The sequence below is a fragment of the Oryctolagus cuniculus genome, chromosome 4 (assembly GCF_051225735.1).
Source record: "Oryctolagus cuniculus isolate XC-2025 breed Fujian yellow rabbit chromosome 4, ASM5122573v1, whole genome shotgun sequence".
Lineage (NCBI taxonomy): Eukaryota > Metazoa > Chordata > Mammalia > Lagomorpha > Leporidae > Oryctolagus > Oryctolagus cuniculus.
This window is the reverse complement of record NC_142870.1, coordinates 21877-43752: the sequence shown is the minus strand read 5'-3', so window position 1 is coordinate 43752 and position 21876 is coordinate 21877. Positions and strand designations below refer to the sequence as shown.

The 21876-nt window shown below is 50.7% G+C and overlaps 2 protein-coding genes and 2 long non-coding RNA genes across 6 annotated transcripts in view; 3 read left to right on the top strand and 1 right to left on the bottom strand.

Annotated features, from left to right (window-relative positions):
• LOC100358279 (zinc finger protein 39) overlaps window positions 1-11417 on the top strand; it is a 53487-nt gene extending 42070 nt beyond the window's left edge. Inside the window, exon 4 of the long non-coding RNA XR_016232157.1 lies at window positions 11168-11417. This is a non-coding gene — a long non-coding RNA (zinc finger protein 39). The remainder of the gene's footprint in view (window positions 1-11167) is intronic.
• LOC138849216 (uncharacterized) overlaps window positions 1-15131 on the bottom strand; it is a 33122-nt gene extending 17991 nt beyond the window's left edge. Inside the window, exons 1-2 of one of the 3 annotated variants that reach the window (XR_016232179.1) lie at window positions 15027-15131; window positions 12784-12942 (exon numbers count right to left, since the gene is read on the bottom strand). This is a non-coding gene — a long non-coding RNA (uncharacterized LOC138849216). Of the gene's footprint in view, window positions 1-2537; window positions 2606-12783; window positions 12943-14932 lie in introns of those variants that run through there. The other 2 variants (XR_011387653.2, XR_011387652.2) reach the window with 2 other exon arrangements.
• Window positions 8759-10857, top strand: LOC103345020 (putative gustatory receptor PTE01). The gene has a single exon (XM_017347221.4). It carries the CDS (start codon window positions 8871-8873, stop codon window positions 9819-9821), a length of 951 nt encoding a protein of 316 aa, XP_017202710.3. The 5' UTR covers window positions 8759-8870; the 3' UTR covers window positions 9822-10857.
• A 256-nt stretch (window positions 15132-15387) lies between the features above and the next one.
• GTPBP6 (GTP binding protein 6) lies at window positions 15388-21744 on the top strand. The gene is made up of 10 exons (XM_002716856.6): window positions 15388-15777; window positions 17477-17614; window positions 18209-18279; window positions 18358-18488; window positions 18764-18834; window positions 19870-20028; window positions 20179-20387; window positions 20788-20936; window positions 21079-21231; window positions 21431-21744. The coding sequence occupies exons 1-10, from the start codon at window positions 15438-15440 to the stop codon at window positions 21552-21554; spliced, it is 1545 nt and encodes a 514-aa protein (XP_002716902.3). The 5' UTR covers window positions 15388-15437; the 3' UTR covers window positions 21555-21744.
• Window positions 21745-21876: the final 132 nt, after the last annotated feature.

The following is a 21876-nucleotide window of genomic DNA, read 5'->3' as shown; positions in this document are numbered from 1 at the left end:
ACTTAGCCCATGGTGAAGACACCGTGTCTCACCTAAGAGCACCTGAGTTCAATCCAGGCTCTGGCTCCTGACTCTAGCTTCTTGTCAGTGCAGACTCTGCTAGGCAGTGATGATGGTTCAAGTAGTTGGGTTTCTGCTGCCCACATGGGAGACAAGGATTGAGTTCCCAGATTTGGCCTGGCCCTGTGGGCATTTAGGGAAAGAAACAGCAGATGGAATTTCTCTCCCCCCCATACCTCTCAAGTAAATTAATTAAAAATTTAAAAATCCATTGTGTTAGGATCAAATAGATTATCATTACTAGATATGTGATTTAAAATATGATGGATTTATACAGTAATGGCAAAATAGATCTTGTTCTCATATTTTCATTATTAATTTACTGATTTTAATATATTTTATATATTAAATTAATTCAATAATGTTTAAAATAATATTTTAATATTCAAAGGCAGAGAGAGAGAGGGAGAACACACAGCTCCTGTCTATCGAGTCACTTCCAAAATGCCCACAATGGATCTGGTGCTGTGGTGGGTAAAACCTTCACCTGCGGCGCTGGCATTCTCTATGGGCACTGGCATTCTCTATGGAGTCCTGGCTGCTCCTCTTCCAATCCAGCTCTCTGCTATGGCCTGGGAAAGCAGAAGGAGATGGCCCAAGTCCTTGGGCCCCTGTATCCACATGGGAGATGTGGAAGAGGCTCCTGGCTTTGGATTGGCCCAGTTCTGGTTGTTGCAGCCATTTAGGGAGTGAACCAGTGTATGGAAGACCTCTCTCTCTCTCTGTCTCTCTCTCTGCCTCTGTGTAACTCTGCCTTTCAAATAAATAAATAAATAAATCTTTTTTAAAAAATGCCTATAATATCTAAGGCTAGGCCAGATCCAAGCCAGGATCCCAGAATTTCATCTAGGTCTCCCACATGGGTGGCAGGGTCCCAGGTACTTGTACCATCACCTGATTCTTTGCATGATATTAGCAGGAAGCTGGATTGGAAGCAGAGGATCAGGGATTCAAACTGGCACTCTGATATGGGAGGCAGGCATGCCAACTGGTGGCTTAACCTGCTGTGCCACTATTGTTATTAGTGATAACACTAATCTTTATAACATTCAGTTTAAATATCTAGGATCTGGGGGTTGGCACTGTGGCTTAGTGGGTAAAGCCACTGCCTGCAGTGCCGGAATCCCATATGGGTGCCAGTTCTAGTCCTGGTGCTCCACTTCCAATCTAGCTCTCTGTTATGGCCTGGGAAATCAGTAGAAGATGGCACACGTCGTTGGGCCCTTGGACCCGAGTGGGAGACCTGGAAGAAGCTCCTGGCTCCTGGCTTCATATCAGTGTAGCTCCGGCCTTTGTGGCCACTTGGGAGTGAACCATCGGATGGAAGACCTCTCTTTCTCTCTCTCTCTGCCTCTCCTTCTCTCTGTGTAACTCTGACTTTCAAATAAATAAAATAAATCTTTAAAAAATAAATATCTTGGATCTGAAGAAATGGTTTTCAACACATCCCTGCAAAAATGTTATTTTTCTCCCTATACAAGTACTGAGTACTTGGAGAGAAATTACCAAATTTTATTTATTTCTGATTGCCTGTGGTACCTCTGGCATGGAGTTTCCAACAAAAATGAAAATCTCTTTTAAATATTGAGTTTTCAAGAAAATAGGGTATAGTCAATATGGTTTACACACTGCAGAACTTTCCTGTCTGTGCTTTCATATTTTGAGGATGTCCTTAGGACAAAAGATAAGACAAAAGCCCTTCTCTGTGTATTTCACAAGCTTTCTATGGATCCTATTATTTTCCATACCAAGCCTCAATACCATTCAGTCATTTAAAAACTGTTACAGAAGTTTTTGTTAATCTGAATAAAATGAAGCCAAAAGAGAAGGGCAGATAAGTCTTATTATATGGGCTGAGATACATTTTAGTATTTCAAGCTGTACTATGCTCTATTGCCCTGAAATGAGAGACTGGTTTTCTCTGCTGTATGAGGGTACTTTAAAAAGCTCACAGAGGGGGCTGGCACTGTGGCATAGTGGGTAAAGCCACTGCCTGCAGTGCTGGAATCCCATATGAGCGCCAGTTCGAGTTCCGGCTGCTCCACTTCTGATCCAGCTCTCTGCTATGGCCTGGGAAAGCAGTAGAAGATGGCACAAGTCATTGGGCCCTTGTACCCGAGTGGGAGACCTGGAAGAAGCTCCAGGCTCCTGGCTTCAGATCAGTGCAGCTTTGGCCTTTGCAGCCACTTGGGAAGTGAACCATCGGATAGAAGACTTCTCTTTCTCTCTCTCTCTCTCTGCCTCTCCTTCTCTCTCTGTATAACTGAATTTCAAATAAATAAATACATCTTTTTTTTAGAAAGGTAAGTTTGTTCTGGTGCAAAACATTTTTAAATCTGGGCTGGTGTTGTGATGCCATGTGTTATGCTACTGCTTCAATGCTGGTGTCCCATGTTGGAGTGCCAGCTACTCTACTTCCTATCCAGCTTTCTGCTAATGTGCCTTGGAAGGCAGCAGATGGTGACCCAAGTACTCACGTGGAAGACCTGGATGGAGTTCCTCACTCTTGGCTTTGACTTGGCCCAGACCTGGCTCTCACAGCCATCTGAGGAAGAAACCAGGGGATGGAAGATCTGTGTGTGTGCCTTTCAAATAAATTTAAATATTTGAACTTATGCAGTTTTTCCAGAATATATTTTCCATGCACTTTTTGAAATCCTTCATATAATCAGAAGAGCATTAAAATCATTATAGAATTGTGTTTCATTAATAAACCTGGAATAAATTCCAATAATAGTTCAAATTATTTTCTTTTCAAAAGAGAGAGAGGGCACGTGCAAGAGAGAGTGAGAATTCCCATTTGCTGGTTGTTTCCCCAAATTCCTGCAACAACCAGGGCTAGGCCAGCCAAAGCCAGGAGATGGGAACTCAGTCCACATCTCGTTTGGGTGGCAGTGACTCTGGAATTGAAGTGGAGCTGAGACTCGAACCCAAGCACTCCAATATGGGATTCAAATGTCCCAAGTGACATCTTAACACCAAACACCCAACCCATGATTCGAATCCTGATTATAGTGCAATGGCCAAACATTTATTAAGTTCCACTTTTAGGTACTATACACCTTTAAAGATGGCTGTTTTTCTCCCCCAACTTCCAGAGAAGGAAAGCTAGCACAGAGAGGTTACATGATCTACACATTCAGGGAAAGAGGTGAGGCTCAGACCTTGGTCTGTTGACTCCCCTCAGGCTCTGACCCTCCGCTAGAGCTGAGTGGGTGTTTTCTGTGCAAACTCTGCTTGAGTACAGTTCAAGGAAGAATCACTGATTATTTCTCTTGGGATTCAGTGAGTTCATCCAGAAAGTAGGGGCATCAACCAAAGATATACAGGGGTATTTATGGCATGAGTATCATGGCTTATACAGTTTTCTGTGAAGAATAATGCATTTTACCATGTGCAAATCTGAGATCTACAAATATTATTCCCTGTGCAAGATGAGAAAGTTTTATATGGTGCTACAATGCAATAATTATTAAGCAGACTTCAAGACTATTTCTGACTCTGTACCTTAACAAGAGAATGTGGTGATAGCAACTGTTTTTTTCCCCCATTGGTAAAATAATTGCTGACAGTAGAAAGTAAAATTGAACATGCACTTGTTTTTAGAACTCAAACTGCTATCCTCTGAGCGTGTATATAGAAATTCTCTCCACTGTGGTAAGAGAAAGAGGAACAGAAATTTTCAGAGGACTGCCATAGTAAGGAATTGGCATATAAAATGAAGTGCAATCCTCAGGTAATATGATATTATACATTAAAGTTTATATCTAAATGTATATACTTCACAGAAAAACTTAAATGCAGTGTTGCAGAAAACACAGATGTGTTAGATGCTGTGTGCATACTATACTAGTTACATAGTTTTCAAAACATTCTTCTTTTAAGATGTATTTATCTATTTAAGAGGCAGAGTTAGAGAGAGATCTTTTATTCACTGATTCACTCCCTAATGGCCACCAGGAGCCAGGAACCTCCCTGGCCCTCCCACATGAGTGCAGGGACCCAAGCACTTGGGCTATCTTCTGCTGCTTTCCCAGGTGCATTAGCAGAGAGCTGGATTGAAAGTGGAGCAGCCGGGAATCAAACCACCACCCACATAGGATGCCAGCACCACAGAGACTTAATATACTATGCCACAGAGCCAACCCCCTCAAAAAATTCTTTATAGATGCATAAATCAATACTAACCTTATAGAATTATTGAGATAAAATGCACTCACCAAATTCCTGATGGTGGATGCATTTGGAAGATAGATACACAGACATACAGGTTTACATTCCCATCAACAGTGGATTATGGTACCCTTTTCCCTTCATCCTCACCAGCATTTATTGGTTGTTGATTTCTGTATGAGAGCCATTCTAACTGGGGTGAGGTAAAACCTCATTGTGGTTTTCATTTGCATTTCCCTGATGGCTAGTGATCCTGATCATTTTTTCATGTGTCTGTTGTGTATTTGGATTTCTTCTCTTGAAAAATGTTTAAGTCAATTTCTTAACTGGCTTGTTTGTTTTGTTGTTGGTGGTTGAGTTTCTTGAGCTTTTTATAGATTTTAGATATTAATCCTTTATCAGTTGCATAGTTTGCAAATATTTCCTCCCATTTTGTCAGCTACCTCTTCTCTTTGCTGAGTGTTTTCTTTGCAGTGCAGAAGTTTCTCAGCTTGATGTAATCCCATTTGTCTCTTTTGGCTTTGATTGCCTGTGCTTCTGGGGTCTTTTCCATGAACTTTGCCTAGCCAGTGTCTTGCAGAGTTCCATGAGTGTTCTCCTCTAGTAATTTGATGATATTAGGTCATGCGTTTAGATCCTTGATCCATTTTGAGTTGATTCTTGTGTAAGGTGTAAGGTAGGAGTCTTGTTTCATGCTTCTGCGCTTAGAGACTCACTTTTTCCTGCACCATTTGTTGAAGAGACTGTCCTTGCTCCAGGGATTGATTTTAGCTCCCTTGTCAAAGATGAATTGGTTGTAGATGTATGGTTTTATTTCTGGAGTTTCTATTCAGTTCCATTGATCTACATGTCTATTTTTATGCCAGTACCAGGCTGTTTTAATTATAGTTGCTTTGTAGTATACCTTGAAATCTAGTAGTGTGATGACTCCAGCTTTGTTTCTGTTGCATAAGATTGTTTAGCTATTCAGGGTCTCTTTTGTTTCCATATGAATTTTAGCATTGTTTTTTTCTTTATCTGAGAAGAATGTCATTGGTGTTTTGATGGAGATCATATTGAATCTGTAATTGCTTTCAGTAGTATGGACATTTTGATGATATAAATTCTTCCAATCCATGACCATGGGAGATTTTTTTTAACTTTTTGTGTATTCTTCTATTTCTTTATGTTTTGTAATTTTCATCACAGAGATCTTTGACCTCCTTCGTTAAATTTATTCCAAGTTATTTAATTTTTGTTGCTATTGTGAATGGTACTGATGCTGTAAGTTCTTTCTCAACCATGGCATTGTCTGTGTATACAAAAGCTATTGATTTTGTGTGCTAATTTTATATCCTGCCACTTTACCAAAGTCTTTTGTAGTTCCAATAGTCTGTTAGTGGAGTCTTTTGGATCCCCTAGATACAGAACCATGTCATCTGCAAATAGAGATAGTTTGACTTCCTTCTTCCCAATTTGTACCCATTTGATTTCTTTTTCTTGCCTAGTGGCTCTGGCTAAAACTTCCAGGACAATATTGAACAGCAGTGGTGAGAGTAGGCATCCTTCTCTGGTTTTAGATCTTAGTGGAAATGCTTCCAACTCTTCCCCATTCAATAGGATGCTGGAAGTGGGTTTCTCATATATTACCTTGATTGTGTTGAGGAATGTTCCTTCCATATCCAATTTGCTTAGGGTTTTCATCATGAAAGAAGGTTGTATCTGATCAAATGCTTTTTCTGCTTCTATTGAGATAATCATATGGTTTTTATTCTTCAGTTTTTTAATGTGATATATCACATTGATTTGTCAATGCTGAACCATTTTGCATACCAGGGATAAGTCCCACTTGGTTCAGGTGAGTGATCTTTCTGATGTGTTGTTGGATTCAATTAGCTATTTTTTGGTGGAGGATTTTAAATATACAATCATCAGTGATTTTGGTCTATACTTATCTTTTTCTTGTTTATGGAATTAAGGTGATGCTGGCTTCATAGAAAGAGTTTGGGAAGATTCCTTCCCTTTCAATTGTTTTTGAATAACTTGAGAAGAAATGGAATTAGCTCTTCTTTAAAAGTTTGGCAGAATTCAGCAATGAAGCCATCTGGTCCTGGGCTTCTTTGGACGGTCTTTACTACTGATTCAATCTCCATCTTGGTTATTGGTCTTTTTAGGTTTCCTATGTCTTCATGACTCAATTTTGGTAGACTGTATGTATCCAGGAATTTATCCATATTTTCTAGATTATCCAATTTGTTGGCAAACAGCTGTTTGTAGTAATTCCTGATGATTCTTTTCATTTCTGTGGTACCCACTGTAACGTTTGCTTTTTCAACTCTGATTTTATTCATTTGGATCTTTTATAACCATGACCATGTTTCTGTGTGCAGCACATCCTTAAGCAAATTGTAGAGCTGGATGGGTGGTGACAAATTCTTTCAATTTCTGTTTGTTATGGAAGCTCTTTATTTCACCTTCATTCATAAATGAGAGCTTTGCAGGGTACAGTATTCTGGGTTGACGGTTTGTTTCTCTTAAGATATGGGCTGGCTGGCACCACGGCTCAATAGGCTAATCCTCCACCTGCAGCATTGGCACCTCAGGTTCCAGCTGGGGTGCGGGATTCTGTCCTGGTTGCTCCTCTTCCAGTCCAGCTCTCTGCTGTGGCCTGGGAGTGCAGTAGAGGATGGCCCAAGTGCTTGGGCCCTGTACCCGCATGGGAGACCAGGAGAAGCACCTGGCTCCTGGCTTTGGATCAGCATGGTGCGCCGGCCACAGTGTGCTGGCCACAGCGGCCATTGCAGGGTGAACCAAGAAAAAAGGAAGACCTTTCTCTCTGTCTCTCTCACTGTCCACTCTGCCTGTCCAAAAAAAAAAAAAAAAAAAAAAAAAAAAAGAATTTGGGCTATATCTCACCATTCTCTCCTAGTGTGTAGGGTTTCTGATGAGAAGTCAGCTGTGAATCTAATTGGAGATCCTCTGAAAGTTACCTGGTGTTTCTCTTGTGTATATTTTAGAATCTTTTCCTTATGTTTTACTGTAGAGAGTTTGACTACAATGTGTCGTGGTGAGGATCATTTCTGGTCATGTCTATTAGGAGTTCTATGTGCTTCCTGTCCTTGAACATCCCTTTCTTTCCACAAACTAGGGAAGTTTTCTGTAATTATTTCACTGAATAGGCCTTCTAATCCATTGTCTCTTTCCATGCCTTCAGGAACTCCTAATACCCATTGGTGGATCATTTGGTAGTATCCCATAAATCCTGAACATTTTTTAGAGCATAATGATACTTCCCACCCTACCCTCCCTTCTCCCCTTACTCCTGCCCACACTCCTTCTTTCCTTTTTTTTTTTTTTTACTTTTTGCATGAAATACTTCCAGTGTACTTTTTAAAAATTATTTATTTATTTATTTATTTAAAAGTCAGAGTTACATAGAGAAGGAGAGGTAGAGAGAGAGAGAGAGAAAGAGAGAGAGAGAGGTCTTCTGTCTGCTGGTTCACTCCCTAATTGGCTGCAATGGCCAGAGCTGCACCAATCTGAAGCCAGGAGCCAGGAACTTCTTCTGGGTCTCCCACATGGTTTCAGGGTTCCAAGGACTTGGGCCATTTTCTACTGCTTTCCCAGGCCATAGCAGAAAGCTAGATCAGAAGTGGAGCAGCTGGGACTTGAACCGGTGCCATATAGGATGCTGGCACTACAGGTGGCGGCTTTACCCGCTATGCCACAGCGCTGGCCCCTCAATGTACTTTATAATCACAAGATTAACCCTCCATTAAATAAATAATTCAATAAGTAGTAAGTAGAAAAACCACTGTTCCTCAAGAATATAGATAAAGGCTATAAAAATAATTAAATCTTAAAATGTCAAATATGAAAAAAGTAATGGATATCAGTGAAATTGACATTTTGAGAAAATAATTCTTAAATGCTAGGTACTGTTTACAGTGATGGTGTATGATTTTGTCATTTGGTCAAAGCATAATATTTATCAAAATTTAAAACCCACCAGGCCATAGTTAGGAGTTAGGACAAAGACAACCCACATTTTGGAGTATGTGCTTATTTCCATAAAGGAGCAAAGTCAGAAAACAAAAAACAAAAAGATGAAAATACATGGAAATGTTTGGTACATAAAAAGCTCTCTGATTATGAATATTTGCCTTTAATTTAGAGTCCAGATAATGTACCTCTAGAAATCAATGGAGTTTATCAATAGTTTATATCATCGAAATGTATTGCACAATTCTTGAGTAAAGTATTGCTGCTTTTAATTTTCCTCTAACTAGGTTGACTTCTAAAGAGGCAATGATATCTGTATTCTATATTTCATCTTACACATTTCACTGCAATAATGAACTTATCACCAATGTTGTTCTAACGTTCTTTAGTTGAGTGTCTCTAAAGTGGGTGGATATAGTCAATAAATCAATGATGAAATAATTCTATGAAGATAGGGTTGTTACAACTGAGAAATATTGCTGAAGGAGTATGGATCTCAGATATAAAATCTTTACTTGTGAATAGCTTTAATCTAAAATATACCATGCTGGGTGCTGATTTTCTTATTTCGTTTTTTCTGTTTCTTTTCTTTCTTCAAAAGATGTCCAAGTGACATAGAACCACAAAATTCAACCTGTGTCTTGGAATTTCTCCTTATGGGTCTCTCTGAGGATCCAGACCTGCAGCCCCTCCTGTTTGGGCTGTTCCTGTCCATGTACCTGGTCACAGTGCTTGGGAACCTGCTCATCAACCTGGCTGTCAGCTCTGACTCCCACCTGCACACCCCCATGTACTTCTTCCTCTGCAACCTGTCCTTGGCTGACATCAGTTTCACCTCAACTACAGTCCCCAAGATGATAATGGACATCCACACTCACAGCAGATCCATCTCCACTGTGGGCTGCCTCACTCAGATGTCCTTTTTTATGCTTTTTGGATGTCTGGATAGTCTGCTTCTGACCACAATGGCCTATGACAGGTTTGTTGCCATCTGTCATCCCCTGCACTACAAGGTCATGATGAGCCCACGTCTTTGTGGCTTGTTGGTTTTCATTTCATTTCTCATCAGCGTTTCAGTCTCTCAGCTTCACAATTCAATGGTGTTACAACTTACCTACTTCAAGAATGTAGAAATCTCTCATTTCTTCTGCGATCCTTCTCAGCTCCTCAGCCTTGCCTGTTCCGACACCTTCATCAATAACATGATCATGTATATTGTTGGAGCCATCTCTGGTTTCCTTCCTATCTTAGGGATCCTCTTCTCTTACTATAAAATTGTTTCCTCCATTCTGAGAGTCCCATCGCAAGGTGGGAGGTATAAAGCCTTCTCCACCTGTGGCGCTCACCTGTCTGTGGTTTGCTTATTTTATGGAACAGGTCTTGGGGTGTATCTGAGTTCAGCTGTTTCACTTTCTCCCAGGAAGTGTGCAGTGGCCTCAGTGGTGTACACTGTGGTCACCCCCATGCTCAACCCCTTCATCTACAGCCTGAGGAACAAAGATATCAAGAGGGCCATGTGGAGGCTCCTCAGCAAAACAGTCTCATCTCAGTCCCTGTGCCACCATCTGGAATGTAGGTTGGAAAAGGCAGTGAAAGTGAGCATCTAGACCTGAAAATCTCACCTCTGTCATTACAACATGTTTGAGGCTCTCTGGCTTTTGTTCTCTACATTTTATATCTAACTATTGCTTCTTCTGCTCTTTATTTAAGATGGAGAATTACAGGTCTTTTGTGCATCCTTCACATGCATGAACCCTCTTGGGCTATGGAGCTCTCTGTAGTTCATTGTTGATCACCTAGGTATCCTGGAGAGATGAACAGCTCTCTTTTTGTGACCTTCAAGTTCACATCTTCACCATGGTTCATAAATACTTCTCAGACACATTTATCATCTAACTTATTTGTGCAGTTTTGTATGAGGATCACTACAATCACTGTTCCTCTTTATAGAACCACCTGTAGAGCTTCAAAATGTTGAGACCTGGGTGTCACCACCAGAGATTCCAATTTCATGATCTGGTGCATGACTTGAGCATGAATTTTCAAGGCACCTTGGTTTATGCTGAACAATCTGTTGAAGCTGTTTCAGCAGCTTCACTGTATGTGATGACACTTTTCCCTTGCTGCTTTCATGATTCTCTCTGTGTCACTTTTAACAATTCTATTTGTCTTGGTGTAGTCTCTTTGGATTTATTCTCATTGGAAATCATGCAGCCTCTTGAACATGTATTTCCACTTCCTTTAAATTTGGAAGTTTCCATTTCAGTCATTATTGCTTCAAACCGGCTCTCTGGCCCCCCTCTCTTTTCTGGTTGTGGAACTCCCAAAATTACTCCACTGGTCTGCTTAGGGTATCCCATAAGTCTTTTGGTGCTCTGCTCTTCACTCGTTTCTTTTCTTCCTTTGATTGGGTAGTTTCAGATGAGTTCTACTGACATTGACTGGTTCTTCCTTCTTGAATAGAGTCTACTGTTGAACACTATATGGAATATTCCAACTCAACTAATGTATTATTCATCTTCAATGTTTCCATTTGCTTTCATAGAGATTTATTTACTTATTTGAAAGGCAGAGAGAGAGAGAGAGAGAGAGAGAGATTTTCCATCTGCTGGTTTACTCCCCAAATGACTGCCATGGTCTATGCTGACCCAGGCTGAAGCCAGGCGCCAGGAGCTTCTTCTGGGTCTACTATGTGGGTGCAGGGGCTGGGCACTTGGGCCATCTTCCACTGATTTTCTAGGTGCATTAGCAGGGAGCTGTATCAGAAATGGAGCAACCTGGACTCAAACTGAGCCTATACGGGATGCTGTGGCATAGGTTAGGCCTCCGCCTGCAGTGCCGGCATCCCGTATAGGCGTCAATTCAAGTCCTGGCTGCTCCATTTCCAATCCAGCTCTCTGCTATGGCCTGTGTAAGGAGCAGAAATTAAACAGCTCCACCATAACATTAACAGGAAATAAGCAAGAGCTACAGTGGCTGCAGGAGATCTGCATGGACTGGATAAGAACCACCCATGGCCACATACACCCTCCTGGGGCCTCCTCGGCCATACACTGACCACCAAAAATGAATATAACCTGCAGGCTGAAGAGGCCCTGAGAGACTTCCTGAACAGACCCTCCTGGAGCAAAAGCTCCAGGTTGACCTGCCACACTCAGACCTTCCCACGAGTTCTCCCAGCCAGGCCTGCGCCTGCCGGATGCCAAGGCCGAGCTCACCCTACAGACTTCGAAGCCCTGCTCACCCAAAGCCGAGACTCTACTCGCCTTTCCAGACCTGCATCCTTTGGCCCAGAGGCACCACCCATGCAGACGCTGTGAGAATCCGCCCTCTTGTGGCTAAGACATGTCAAGAGGAGCACGGGAGGTACTGTGGGAACCTTAGGTGGTCGGTTTTGCCCAGTGTGCTGTGTGAATTAGAACCTGTGACTTCTCCATTGCACAATAAAGTCCTTATTGGAATCAACACAGCCTTGGTGCCATTACTACACTTGCAACAACCAGGGAAAGCAGTAGAAGATGACTCAAGTGCTTGGGCCCTGCACCCATGTGGGAGACCCGGAAGAAGCTCCTAGCTCCTGGCTTTGGATAGGCACAGCCCCTGCTGATATAGCCATTTAGGGAATGAACCAGTAGATGGAAGAGTCTCCTCTCTCTCTTCCTCTCTCTCCCTCTGTAACTCTGCCTCTCAAATAAATAAATAAAATATTTTAAAAAAAGATTTTATTTATTTATTTGAAAGAATTACACAGAGAGAGGAGAGGCAGAGAGAGAGAGAGGTCTTCCATCTGATGGTTCACTCCCCAGTTGGTTGCCAGCGGCCGGAGCTATGCCAATCCGAAGCCAGGAGCCAGGAGCTTCTTCCCGGTCTCCTACGTGGGTGCAGGGGCCCAAGGACTTGGCCCATCTTCTACTACTTTCCCGGGCCATAATAGAGAGCTGGACAGGAAGTGGAGCAGCCGGGTCTCGAACTGGCGCTCATATGGGATGCCGGCGCTTCAGGCCAGGGTGTTAACCAACTATGCCACAGCGCTGGCCCCAATAAATCTTGGAAAAAAAAAAAGACAGTCTTTTCCACAAATGGTGCTGGACCAATTGGGCCTCCATTAGTAAGAAAATGAGTCTACACCCTTCACAGAAATTAAAATGAGCCACAGCCCTAAACATAATACACAGAGCTGGAAAACTAGGAGACAGCAGGAGGAGCCGGCATTATGGCACAGCAGGTTAAGCCATGGCTTGTGATGCTGGCAACCATGTCAAAGTTCAGCTGGCCTGACCACATGTGTGTTGCTGGCAGTCTGGGTAAAGGGTGTTGGCAGCAATAAAATCCTCAAAAGCTCACAAACCTCCCACGCCCCAGAGCAGCCCCTGGGGTCTACATCCAGCTTCTAACACTAATAAGCTGCCAGTCACAAGAAAAGGGCAAGGCCAGTGACATCCAGCTGTTTATTTTCATGGTGAAGTCAGCAGCCTGGAAACTGTTTGCCACCAGTCAGCACGGCTGTCTGCCACATCAGTGCTTTCCGCCTCAGCCCACGTACGTGTAGAACAAAGTCAGGTTGCTAACCTTGCTTTCCAAACAGCTGCACGAGAAAATGTGCTCTTGGTACCTAGTGAGGCCAGGTTCCAGCAGTTTTCCAGCATCCCATTGGCAGATGCCAATCACCCTGACTGCAGCTCACAGCCTCCATCTCTGTGTCTCACCAATGCAGGGGCAGATCTTGTCCTAAAACACAAGAGAATCAAACTCTCAGCAAACAAGCTCCCTGCCCATGCATACCTGGGAGGCGGCAGGGGACGGCTCAGGTCCTTGTACACCTGCTGCACTGTGGGAGACGTGGATGGAGCTCCTGGCTTCAGCCTGGGCCAGTGGTGCCTGCTGCAGGTTTGCAGAGCCAATCCGTGGATGGAACATCTTGGTCTCTGTACCTCTCCAATAAAATAGTTTTAAAATGAAAACAGCCACAGGCTGGCGCCGTGGCTCGCTAGGTTAATCCTCTGCCTGCGGCACCAGCATCCCATCTGGGCACCGGGTTCTAGTCCCGGTTGCTCCTCTTCCAGTCCAGCTCTCTGCTGTGGCCTGGGAGGGCCGTAGAGGATGGCCCAAGTGCTTGGATCCCTGCACCCACATGGGAGACCAGGAGGAAGCACCTGGCTCCTGTCTTCGGATTGGCGTAGCTCCGGCCGTAGCGGCCATTTGGGGAGTGAACCAACGGAAGGAAGACCTTTCTCTCTGTCTCCCTCTCTGTCTATAACTCTGTCAAATAAAAATAAAATAAAATAAAATAAAACAGCCACTCACAACCTGCCTGCTCCCATCAGGGCTGTGGACCACAGAGTGCCTGGGACAGGTAAAGCTTTGCCAGGTTCACGAGGATGGAAAGGCAAATCGGATTTTGCGTGAACACCTTTTAGCTACGGTTTTTTTTTTTTTCAGTCTTAATTATGAAGTCAATGATGGATCTTTAAAAAAAATGCTAGTACCCTAACATTGAGTAAATCAAACACGCTTATTATTTTTTTCTATTTATTTTGTTTTTAAATTTTATTTAAGGCATACAGATGTCATGTATTTCAATACCCAGATGCAAGAACACAGTGACACTTCTCACGCTCCCTCGGCCTCCCTTTCCTAGTCCCACTCTTCACGAAGATCTATTCAAGACCCTCCGGGGCCGGCGCCGCGGCTCACTAGGCTAATCCTCCGCCTAGCGGCGCCGGCACACCGGGTTCTAGTCCCGGTCGGGGCGCCGGAATCTGTCCCGGTTGCCCCTCTTCCAGGCCAGCCCTCTGCTGTGGCCAGGGAGTGCAGTGGAGGATGGCCCAGGTGCTTGGGCCCTGCACCCCATGGGAGACCAGGAAAAGCACCTGGCTCCTGGCTCCTGCCATCGGATCAGCGCGGTGCGCCGGCAGCAGCGCGCCGGCCGCGGCGGCCATTGGAGGGTGAACCAACGGCAAAGGAAGACCTTTCTCTCTGTCTCTCTCTCTCTCACTGTCCACTCTGCCTGTCAAAAAAATAAAAAAAAAAAAAAAAAAAAAAAAGACCCTCCGGGATGCTAAAATGCATCAGCGTTCAGGGATCTGGCCGGGCGGGGCAGGGAAGGACGGGGCCGCGCAGACACAGCGCCAGGAACGGGACTAGTCCGTCCCCAAACCACGCAGCCTGGGCAGGAGGCCGCCTCTGGCCCCACTGCCTCTCCAGGTGCTGCAGCTGGGCCAGCACGAGCTTGCTCGCCAAGGTGGCTGGGGGGAGACACGGGGTAGGGGAAGATGTGCGCAGGGGCGTCGAGGGGAGAGATGCACCCCGGGGAGGGGATGCCCACGCGGGGGTGGATACACGGAGGTCCCCCTGGCATCTGGGAGCACAGAACTCCCCCCTACGAACTGACGCACTCGGGGCAAGGCCAGGGACGGAGGCGACCCCGGCCCTCACCCCCTCCGACCTGAGGTTCGCTTCCAGCTCGGTCTCCCCCAGCAGAGACAGGGAAGGGGGGTAGGGAGGGGGACAGGAGCCGTTGCTGGTAAGGATGGGCCGGGAGCCCCGACCTCCAGGCCAAGGCTGACCCCTTCCGGGCCTCACGCTCTGAGGGGGCAAGACCGGGGGCTCAGGGCAGGGTTCAGGACCAAATGCACCCTCCGGCTTCCCCAAGCAGGCCCCTGGCCAAGACACTCCCGCTTCCGACCCCGCCCCTTAGACCCTGCCCGGAGACCCTCACGCAGCGTCCTGTCAGCTGAGGGGGCGGGAGCACCGCGTCCTTGCCACACAGACACTTCTGACCCGGGCTCGGATCAAGCTGTGGAGCCCCGGACCTCTGGTGGGACGCGGGCCAGGGTCAGCGATCTGGCCGCAAACGGCACACATCAGCGACCAGCTCCACCCAAGGAATCAGTCCCCACGGCTCGCGACGGCCAGTCAGAATCACGTGGCTCGGGCCGACCAATGAACAGCCCGTGTAAGAAAGGGCCCGCCCCCCCACCTCGTTACGCGCAGGCGCGGTCTTCGGTTCCGCCCCTCCTGGGAAGCACGGCCTGAGGCCCCGCCTCCCTCCAGGCAGTGAGTGACAATGCCCTGAGGTCCCGCCCCCTCGCTTTGCGCGTGCTCGCGGCGTGAGGGCTCCTCCCCTTACGTCAGGCGGGCCACCGCCTGCCTCCCCGCCCCTCCCAGTCACGCACGTGGTCGCCTGCGGCCCCGCCCCCCCTTGCCGAGCACGCTCTCGCTGCATGTGGGCCCTGCGGGCCGCCGTCCGCCCGCTGCTCCCGCGGTCCCGCGCGTGCCGCGGCCTCCCTACTCCTAGGGCCGCGCCGCCACAGCCCCGCCACTCACGCGCGCTCGCCGCCTTCCGGCCATGGGGTCCAGGGGGGCCAGGAAGCGAGAGATGGGGCCCGAGGACAGAGGCCCCGAAAAGCCCCGCAGGAGAGGACGAGGGGGATCCCGAAGGTGCGGAGGAAGAGGAGGAAGAGCTGCTGAGGAGAGACCCTCTGTTGCCTTCAGGGACCCAGCGCGTGTGCTTAGTGCACCCTGATGTCAAGTGGGGAGCGGGGAAGCCGCAGCTGACTAGAGGTGACCGGGGCCGCCGCGAGGGGCGGGGCCTCTGGTGACGGGCGCTCATTGGGGCGGGGCCCCAGGGGCGGGGCCTCGGGGAGGCGCTCATTGGGGCGGGGACACGGGAGTGTGGCCTCGGGAGGTGCTTATTGGGGCAGAGACGCCTGTCGTAGGGGTGTGGCTACAGGGGCGGGAACCGCTGGTGGGCGGGGCCTCCGCTGCACCGAACAAATGTTTGGGAGTCCCGCGACGCGGGCAGTGCCCAGGGTCCTCCGGCGCCCTCGGGAAGGGAGGGAAGTGCTAGGTAACTGCCGGAGCCTGCTGAGTGGTGCTTTCCCTCACTGGCCAGGGTCTTCCTTATCGGGGGTGCCTCCGGAACCCTGAAGTCCTGTGAAACCCTTGACACTCCCCGGCTCTGAATCGGCTTAGGCACCCGCCTCCCCTCCCCCACCCACTTCGCTCCTAAGCCAACCCCCGACCCGCAGCTGCCCTCTCGCGCATCCGATCCCGGGACTCCTGTGCCCCCTTGCCTGCCCCCTCCTCCCCCCCAACAAAGCAGCCCCCCCGCCTGCTGCCCCTCACCCCGTTCTGGCGTTTGCACGTCCAGAAACAAGAATCCTGAGCCCAGCAAGATTTTGCCCGGGGCAGGGGATGTCCTAACTTGCAAGCCTCTACCAGACTCCTGCACCTGCCTGGAGCTGCCCACCTGGCACGCCAGGTGCCCACAGGGACCCAGCCAGGTGTGGAGTAGGATCATACGCACCGGAGTTTGGGGCAGTGGTCCCAGGACCCTCAAAAGGCCAGGCTTTGGGGGCTCTTCCTTTAGGATTGAACATTTTAAAACCTTGAATCTTGCAACTCCTATCTCCCCCTCTGGTTCCAGAACATTCTCGCTCACCTCCCCCCCCCCCCCAAGGGAGACCCTGTTCTTGTCCATCAGCAGGCAGCGCCGCTCCTCAGCCCTGGCCACTGCGAACCCACTCTCAGCTCTGCCCGGACATTTCCGGTCTACAGTGGGGTCTCTCGTTGTGGCCTCCTGGGTACTCCCAGGCACGTGGCCCTGCCTCTCCATTCTGCCAGCCCTTCCTGGCTGCTGTCCATCTCCCACAAGCCATGACCACCTCAGGACTAGGTTTTGAGTGTTGGCCACCTGCAGAGACCTGTAGGGGTGGAAGTGCGGGGTCCCACGTGGACTTCTGTGCACACCTAGGGGAGGGGGTCGCTCTGGGGGTCTGGGGCGGAAGTGGAAGCTGGGGCATGGACCCAGTGGGGAGGGGCAATGGGCGAGGACCTCCTGCAGGGAGGGGCAGGGTGGCCAGGAATTTACAGCTAGGCTTGAGGTTTAAGGACCCTCCCAGGGTCTGACCTGAATACAAAAGACTGGGGACCCCTGTGGGGCCACCCCAAAGACATGTGCTCCCCAAGGCAGATAGGATGCCACCCCTGCCCTCCCCCCAAGTCCAGGCCCCTTCCACCACCCACAGGTGGCTGCTTTGTTCCCTGTTCCCTTTCCCGCTATGACCCCAGCCCCCTCCTGTCCCCCCTTCCTGCTGTCACTACCATCACATCCAAGCCGTGCCTCAGCACTGCAGTTGCTGCCTTCTCAGAGGACCCTTTCGCAGATGGACACCGGCCAGGTCACCCCGGGGCAGGCGCAGCCGGGGCCCAGGCCTTCCCTGGGGAGGTGAATCCACAGCGGCTGTGTGCTCCCCCACAGCTGAGTGGCAGGTGGCAGAGGCGGTGGCACTGGTGCGCTCGCTGGATGGCTGGTCCGTGGTGCTGACCCTGGTTGTGCCCACCAAGACCCCTGAGCGGAAGCTCATCTTTGGCAGAGGGAACTTGGAGCGCCTTACAGGTGAGTCTGCCTCCTTCCCCACTCCGCTCCTGCCCCTGCCCCCAAGAACAAGAGGTCAGGGACCCCCTGGGTCAAGGGAGCAGCACAGGGTCCCTTCGCTGGGGAGGGGGCTGCACCTGCTGCGGGCCTGGGGTTGAGGTTTCTGCCAAGGGCGCTCAGCTCTGGGGGTGGGGGTGGAAGCTGCACCTGCTGTGACTCCCTGGCAGCCATCCCCCCAAGTTCTCACTCAGTGCGCCACGAGGCAGGATTCTGCAGAGACCCCTGCTCGCCTCAGCTGCTGGAGACCTCCCCAACCTTGCTGGAGGCTGAGGGTGGAGCTTGGGGGCAGGGATGACAGCTGGGGGTGTGGCAGGGACAGGGCTGGGGTCTGAGGGAGGCAGGGGGCGGGGCAGGGGACAGCAGGAGTTGTGTTCACACTGCATGTGCAGGTATGTGTGCGTGTGTCTCACACACCCCTGAAGGTAGACTCTGCTGGACCCCACAGCAGGCAGTCAGGGATTCAGAGACTGCGGCTCGCACGGGTGTGTCCCACAGGGGCATCCACGGGGCAGTCCCTAGCAGTGTCATGCTCTGACCACTTGCGGTTTCTGTTAGAGACAATCAGGGGCGCTGCCGACATCACCTGCGTGTTCCTGAACCTGGAACGGATGGCTGCTCCCACCAAGGTGAGCCAGGTGCTAAAGCTGCATGTTGATCTGGCCTGGGGAGGCCCAGAATCACCTGTGGCCTCTCTCCTTTTCCAGAAAGAGCTAGAAGCTGCCTGGGGCATCCAGGTGTTCGACCGATTCACCATTGTGCTACACATTTTCCGTGCCCATGCCCGCACCCGAGAGGCCCGGCTTCAGGTGGCGCTGGCGGAGCTCCCGCTGCTCAGGTGCGGGGAGGGCATTGGCCTCAGCAGCTCATCCAGAGGGCTCTGTACCTCACTCAGCTTCAGTTGGGGGCTGGTTTGGGGGTGTCCAGTGCACCACCAAGTGCAACTAGCCCCTCCCCCCAGGTGAACAATGGCACCTGCATGTGGGGTTCACGTGCCCTGGCAGGGGGCCACACCTGTGCAGGGCAAGGTCCCTGTGTCCAGTGTCCCCTCCCCGGGCACCCTCACCTGGAGCCACCTGCCTGGCTCGAAGTCACTTCCTGTTTCAATACCAGGTCAGGCCTGAAAAGTGACATCACTCAATGGGACCGCCAGAGAGGGGGCTCCCGCTACATCCTGGGATCAGGTAAGGAGTAAACCATAGGGGCCGGCTGCCCCCCAAAAGACCCCTATGTAAGGTTGGTCTGTGTCAGATACACAAGCCAGTTACCCCATGGGTAACACGTGGGACCAGGTTAGTAAATATATAAGCAGCAGCTTGCTTACCTGTCGGGTGTGCAGCAGAGAAAGTCTGAGAGAGCACTGGCTCCACTCAGCCTCTGGCCCCAGCTTCACACCACAGCACGTGGAGTGTGTGGGGGAGGCACAGTGCCTGCGGGCAAGGCATGATGCAGGTGCAGGCAGGGCAGGTGCGGAGGCAGAGTGCGGGTTGGGCACCCGAGGCAGAGCTCACTTTGACAATAGGTGAATGGAGGGACCCAGCCACCACAGAGCCCTCCTGATCTATCACCTCCCACAGGTGCCATGTGGCTGTTCTCCGGGAAGGGGGGCTCACAATGGCTACACCCTGGGGCTCTAGAGCAACAGGAACTCAGCGGTGGGCACCTGATGGTTAAGACCCCCGCATCTCATGTCAGAGCACCTGGGTTCAAGTCCTGGCCCCACACCTGACTCCAGCTCCCTGCTCATGCACACCTGGGAAGCAGCAGCAGGTGATAGCTCAGGTCCTTGTGCACCTGCCACCCACCTGGGAGACCTGAATGGCGCTCCTGGCTCCTGGCCTCACCCCATTGTCCTTTGCTTTATGACACCATTCAAATAAGGTCCCATCCCCAGGACCTGGACGTCAGGACAGGGATGGTCTGGTGGACCATGTTCATGCCACTGCAGACAGGGTCCCGGCTGCCCCCCAAGCTCTTGCTTCCTGTGAGAGAAGGACCTCCTGCTGACCTCACACGTGGACACGTGCAGGCCAGGCCACCTTGCTCCAAGCAGCACCATTTCTCACAGCACAGGCCTGTGCCGGCTGCATGGGGAGAGCAGGCTAGAGGTGCCTGGCCATCAGGGAACATAGGCCCTTGGGCCCACCTTGGGCTTCAGGGGTGTGGCCTTGGCCTTGGCCTGGTCTGGTCTGCCCCAACTGACTGCCCAGGTCTTGCAGGTGAGTCAGCCCGGCAGGTGCAGCAGCGAGAACTTCGGGAGAAGGAGGCTGGGATCAGGAAGGCCCTGGAGCGGCTGCGAAGGAAGAGGCAGCTCCTGCGGCAGCAGCGGGCTCGGCGGGAGCTTCCCGTGGTCTCCGTGGTGGGCTACACGAACTGCGGTGAGTGAGCGACAGGCGCAGTGATGGATGGGTGGGCGGGGCTGTACCAACTGTGGTGAGTGACAGGCTCAGTGATGAACTGGCGATAGGCAGGCAGGTGTGCATGTGTGCCTTGTGTGTGTGTGTGTCTAACCCGTGACCCCGTCCCAGGCAAAACCACCCTGATCCAGGCCCTGACGGGCGACCAAGCCATGCAGCCGCAGGACCGGCTCTTCGCCACACTGGATGTCACAGTCCACGCTGGGTGGCTGCCCTCACGCCTGCCCGTGCTCTACGTGGACACCGTGGGCTTCCTGTCCCAGCTGCCCCATGGTCTGCTCGAGTCCTTCACGGCCACCCTGGAGGATGTGGCCCACTCCGTGCGTAGGGGCAACCCCTAGACATAAACTCCCTCCAGGGGAAGGAGGACCCCAGGGAGGGGGCAGGGGCTGGGCCCCAGGTTGGGGGGACCCTAGAACAGACCAGCGACACAGGGTGGTGCTGGGGTGATCCTTGCCCATGCCCTGGCTACCCCAGGCTGGCTGCGAACCCAGGGAGGAGGGGACAGAGGCCACCTGCAGCCCCCAGGTGTGTCCCGCCCCACACCAGGTATCTGTGGCACCTCCCACCTGCTTGCACCTGGCTCTGTAGAGATGGCTGGGGCCCACTCCATGGCACTTGCTGTCCCATGCCACTTGTCTCACAGGTATGCAGTGCCTAACTATCCCCAGACAGGTAGAGGACCCCACAGAGCTGCTGCATGACCCCATGTCCCCACAGGATCTCATTGTGCATGTGAGAGATGTCAGCCACCCTGAGACGGAGCTGCAGAAAGCCAGTGTCCTGTCAGCCCTGCAGGGCCTGCACCTGCCGAGCTCACTGCTGGACTCCATGCTGGAGGTGCACAACAAGGTGGACCTGGTGCCGGGGTGAGCATGCGTCCCCAGAGGCGGCTGGCCACTGTCCCCTCATGGCACCCACCTGTCTGTGGCTCCCGTGGGTGGGAGGGTGAGCGGGGAGATCCTCGGGGCCAGTTCCCAAGGTTCCAGTGAGGTCTCCGGCCATCTACAGGTACAGCCCCTCAGGGCCCAGTGCCGTGGCTGTGTCTGCGCTCCTCGGGCATGGGCTGGAGGAGCTGAAGGCCGGACTGGAAGCAGCCATTTTGCGAGCCACGGGGAGACACATGGTCACACTCCGTGTCGGACTGCAGGGAGCCCAGCTCAGGTGAGCAGCCAGGCAGGATGCACGGAGGGTGGGGTGTGTGTGGGGAGGTCATTCCTTCACCCCAGTCCCTGGCATCCATGGGTACCGTGAGTGCCACCCCCTGACTGATAAGGAGTGCGCTGTGGGGCTGCGTGCCTGCGTCCACGGACCAGGCCCCAAGGCCTCCCCTGCGGTCCGTGAAACGAGCTTGGATCCACAGCTGGCTGCACCGCGAAGCCACCGTGCAGCAGGTGCACGTGGTCCCAGGGGCACAGGCAGTGGATGTGGACGTGATCATCAGCGACTCTGCACACCGCAGGTTCCGGAAGTTGTTTCCAGAGTGATGGCACCAGGTGCAGCCGTTCTGGAACATATCTTGCTGTGGGGGTGGGAGGATGGGGCCAGAGCGCATGTGGTCATCACTCGGGTGGCCTCTATGTCCTACCCCTCTACCTCTGCTAACCTTGCAGATCTGCGCACCCCCACTACATATATGTCTGTGATGAGCTATTAAAGGTAAAGTTGTGGCTTCTTCCCATGTGTGCGTGCGTGGTTGTGGCAGGTGCACGGGGGCCTCTCAGGCACCTGGCCTGGGCTTCCCTCCATCAGCCTCTCAGGGTTCAGTCTTGGAAAGAGCAGGAAACTGCAGTGCCATGCGGGGAAACC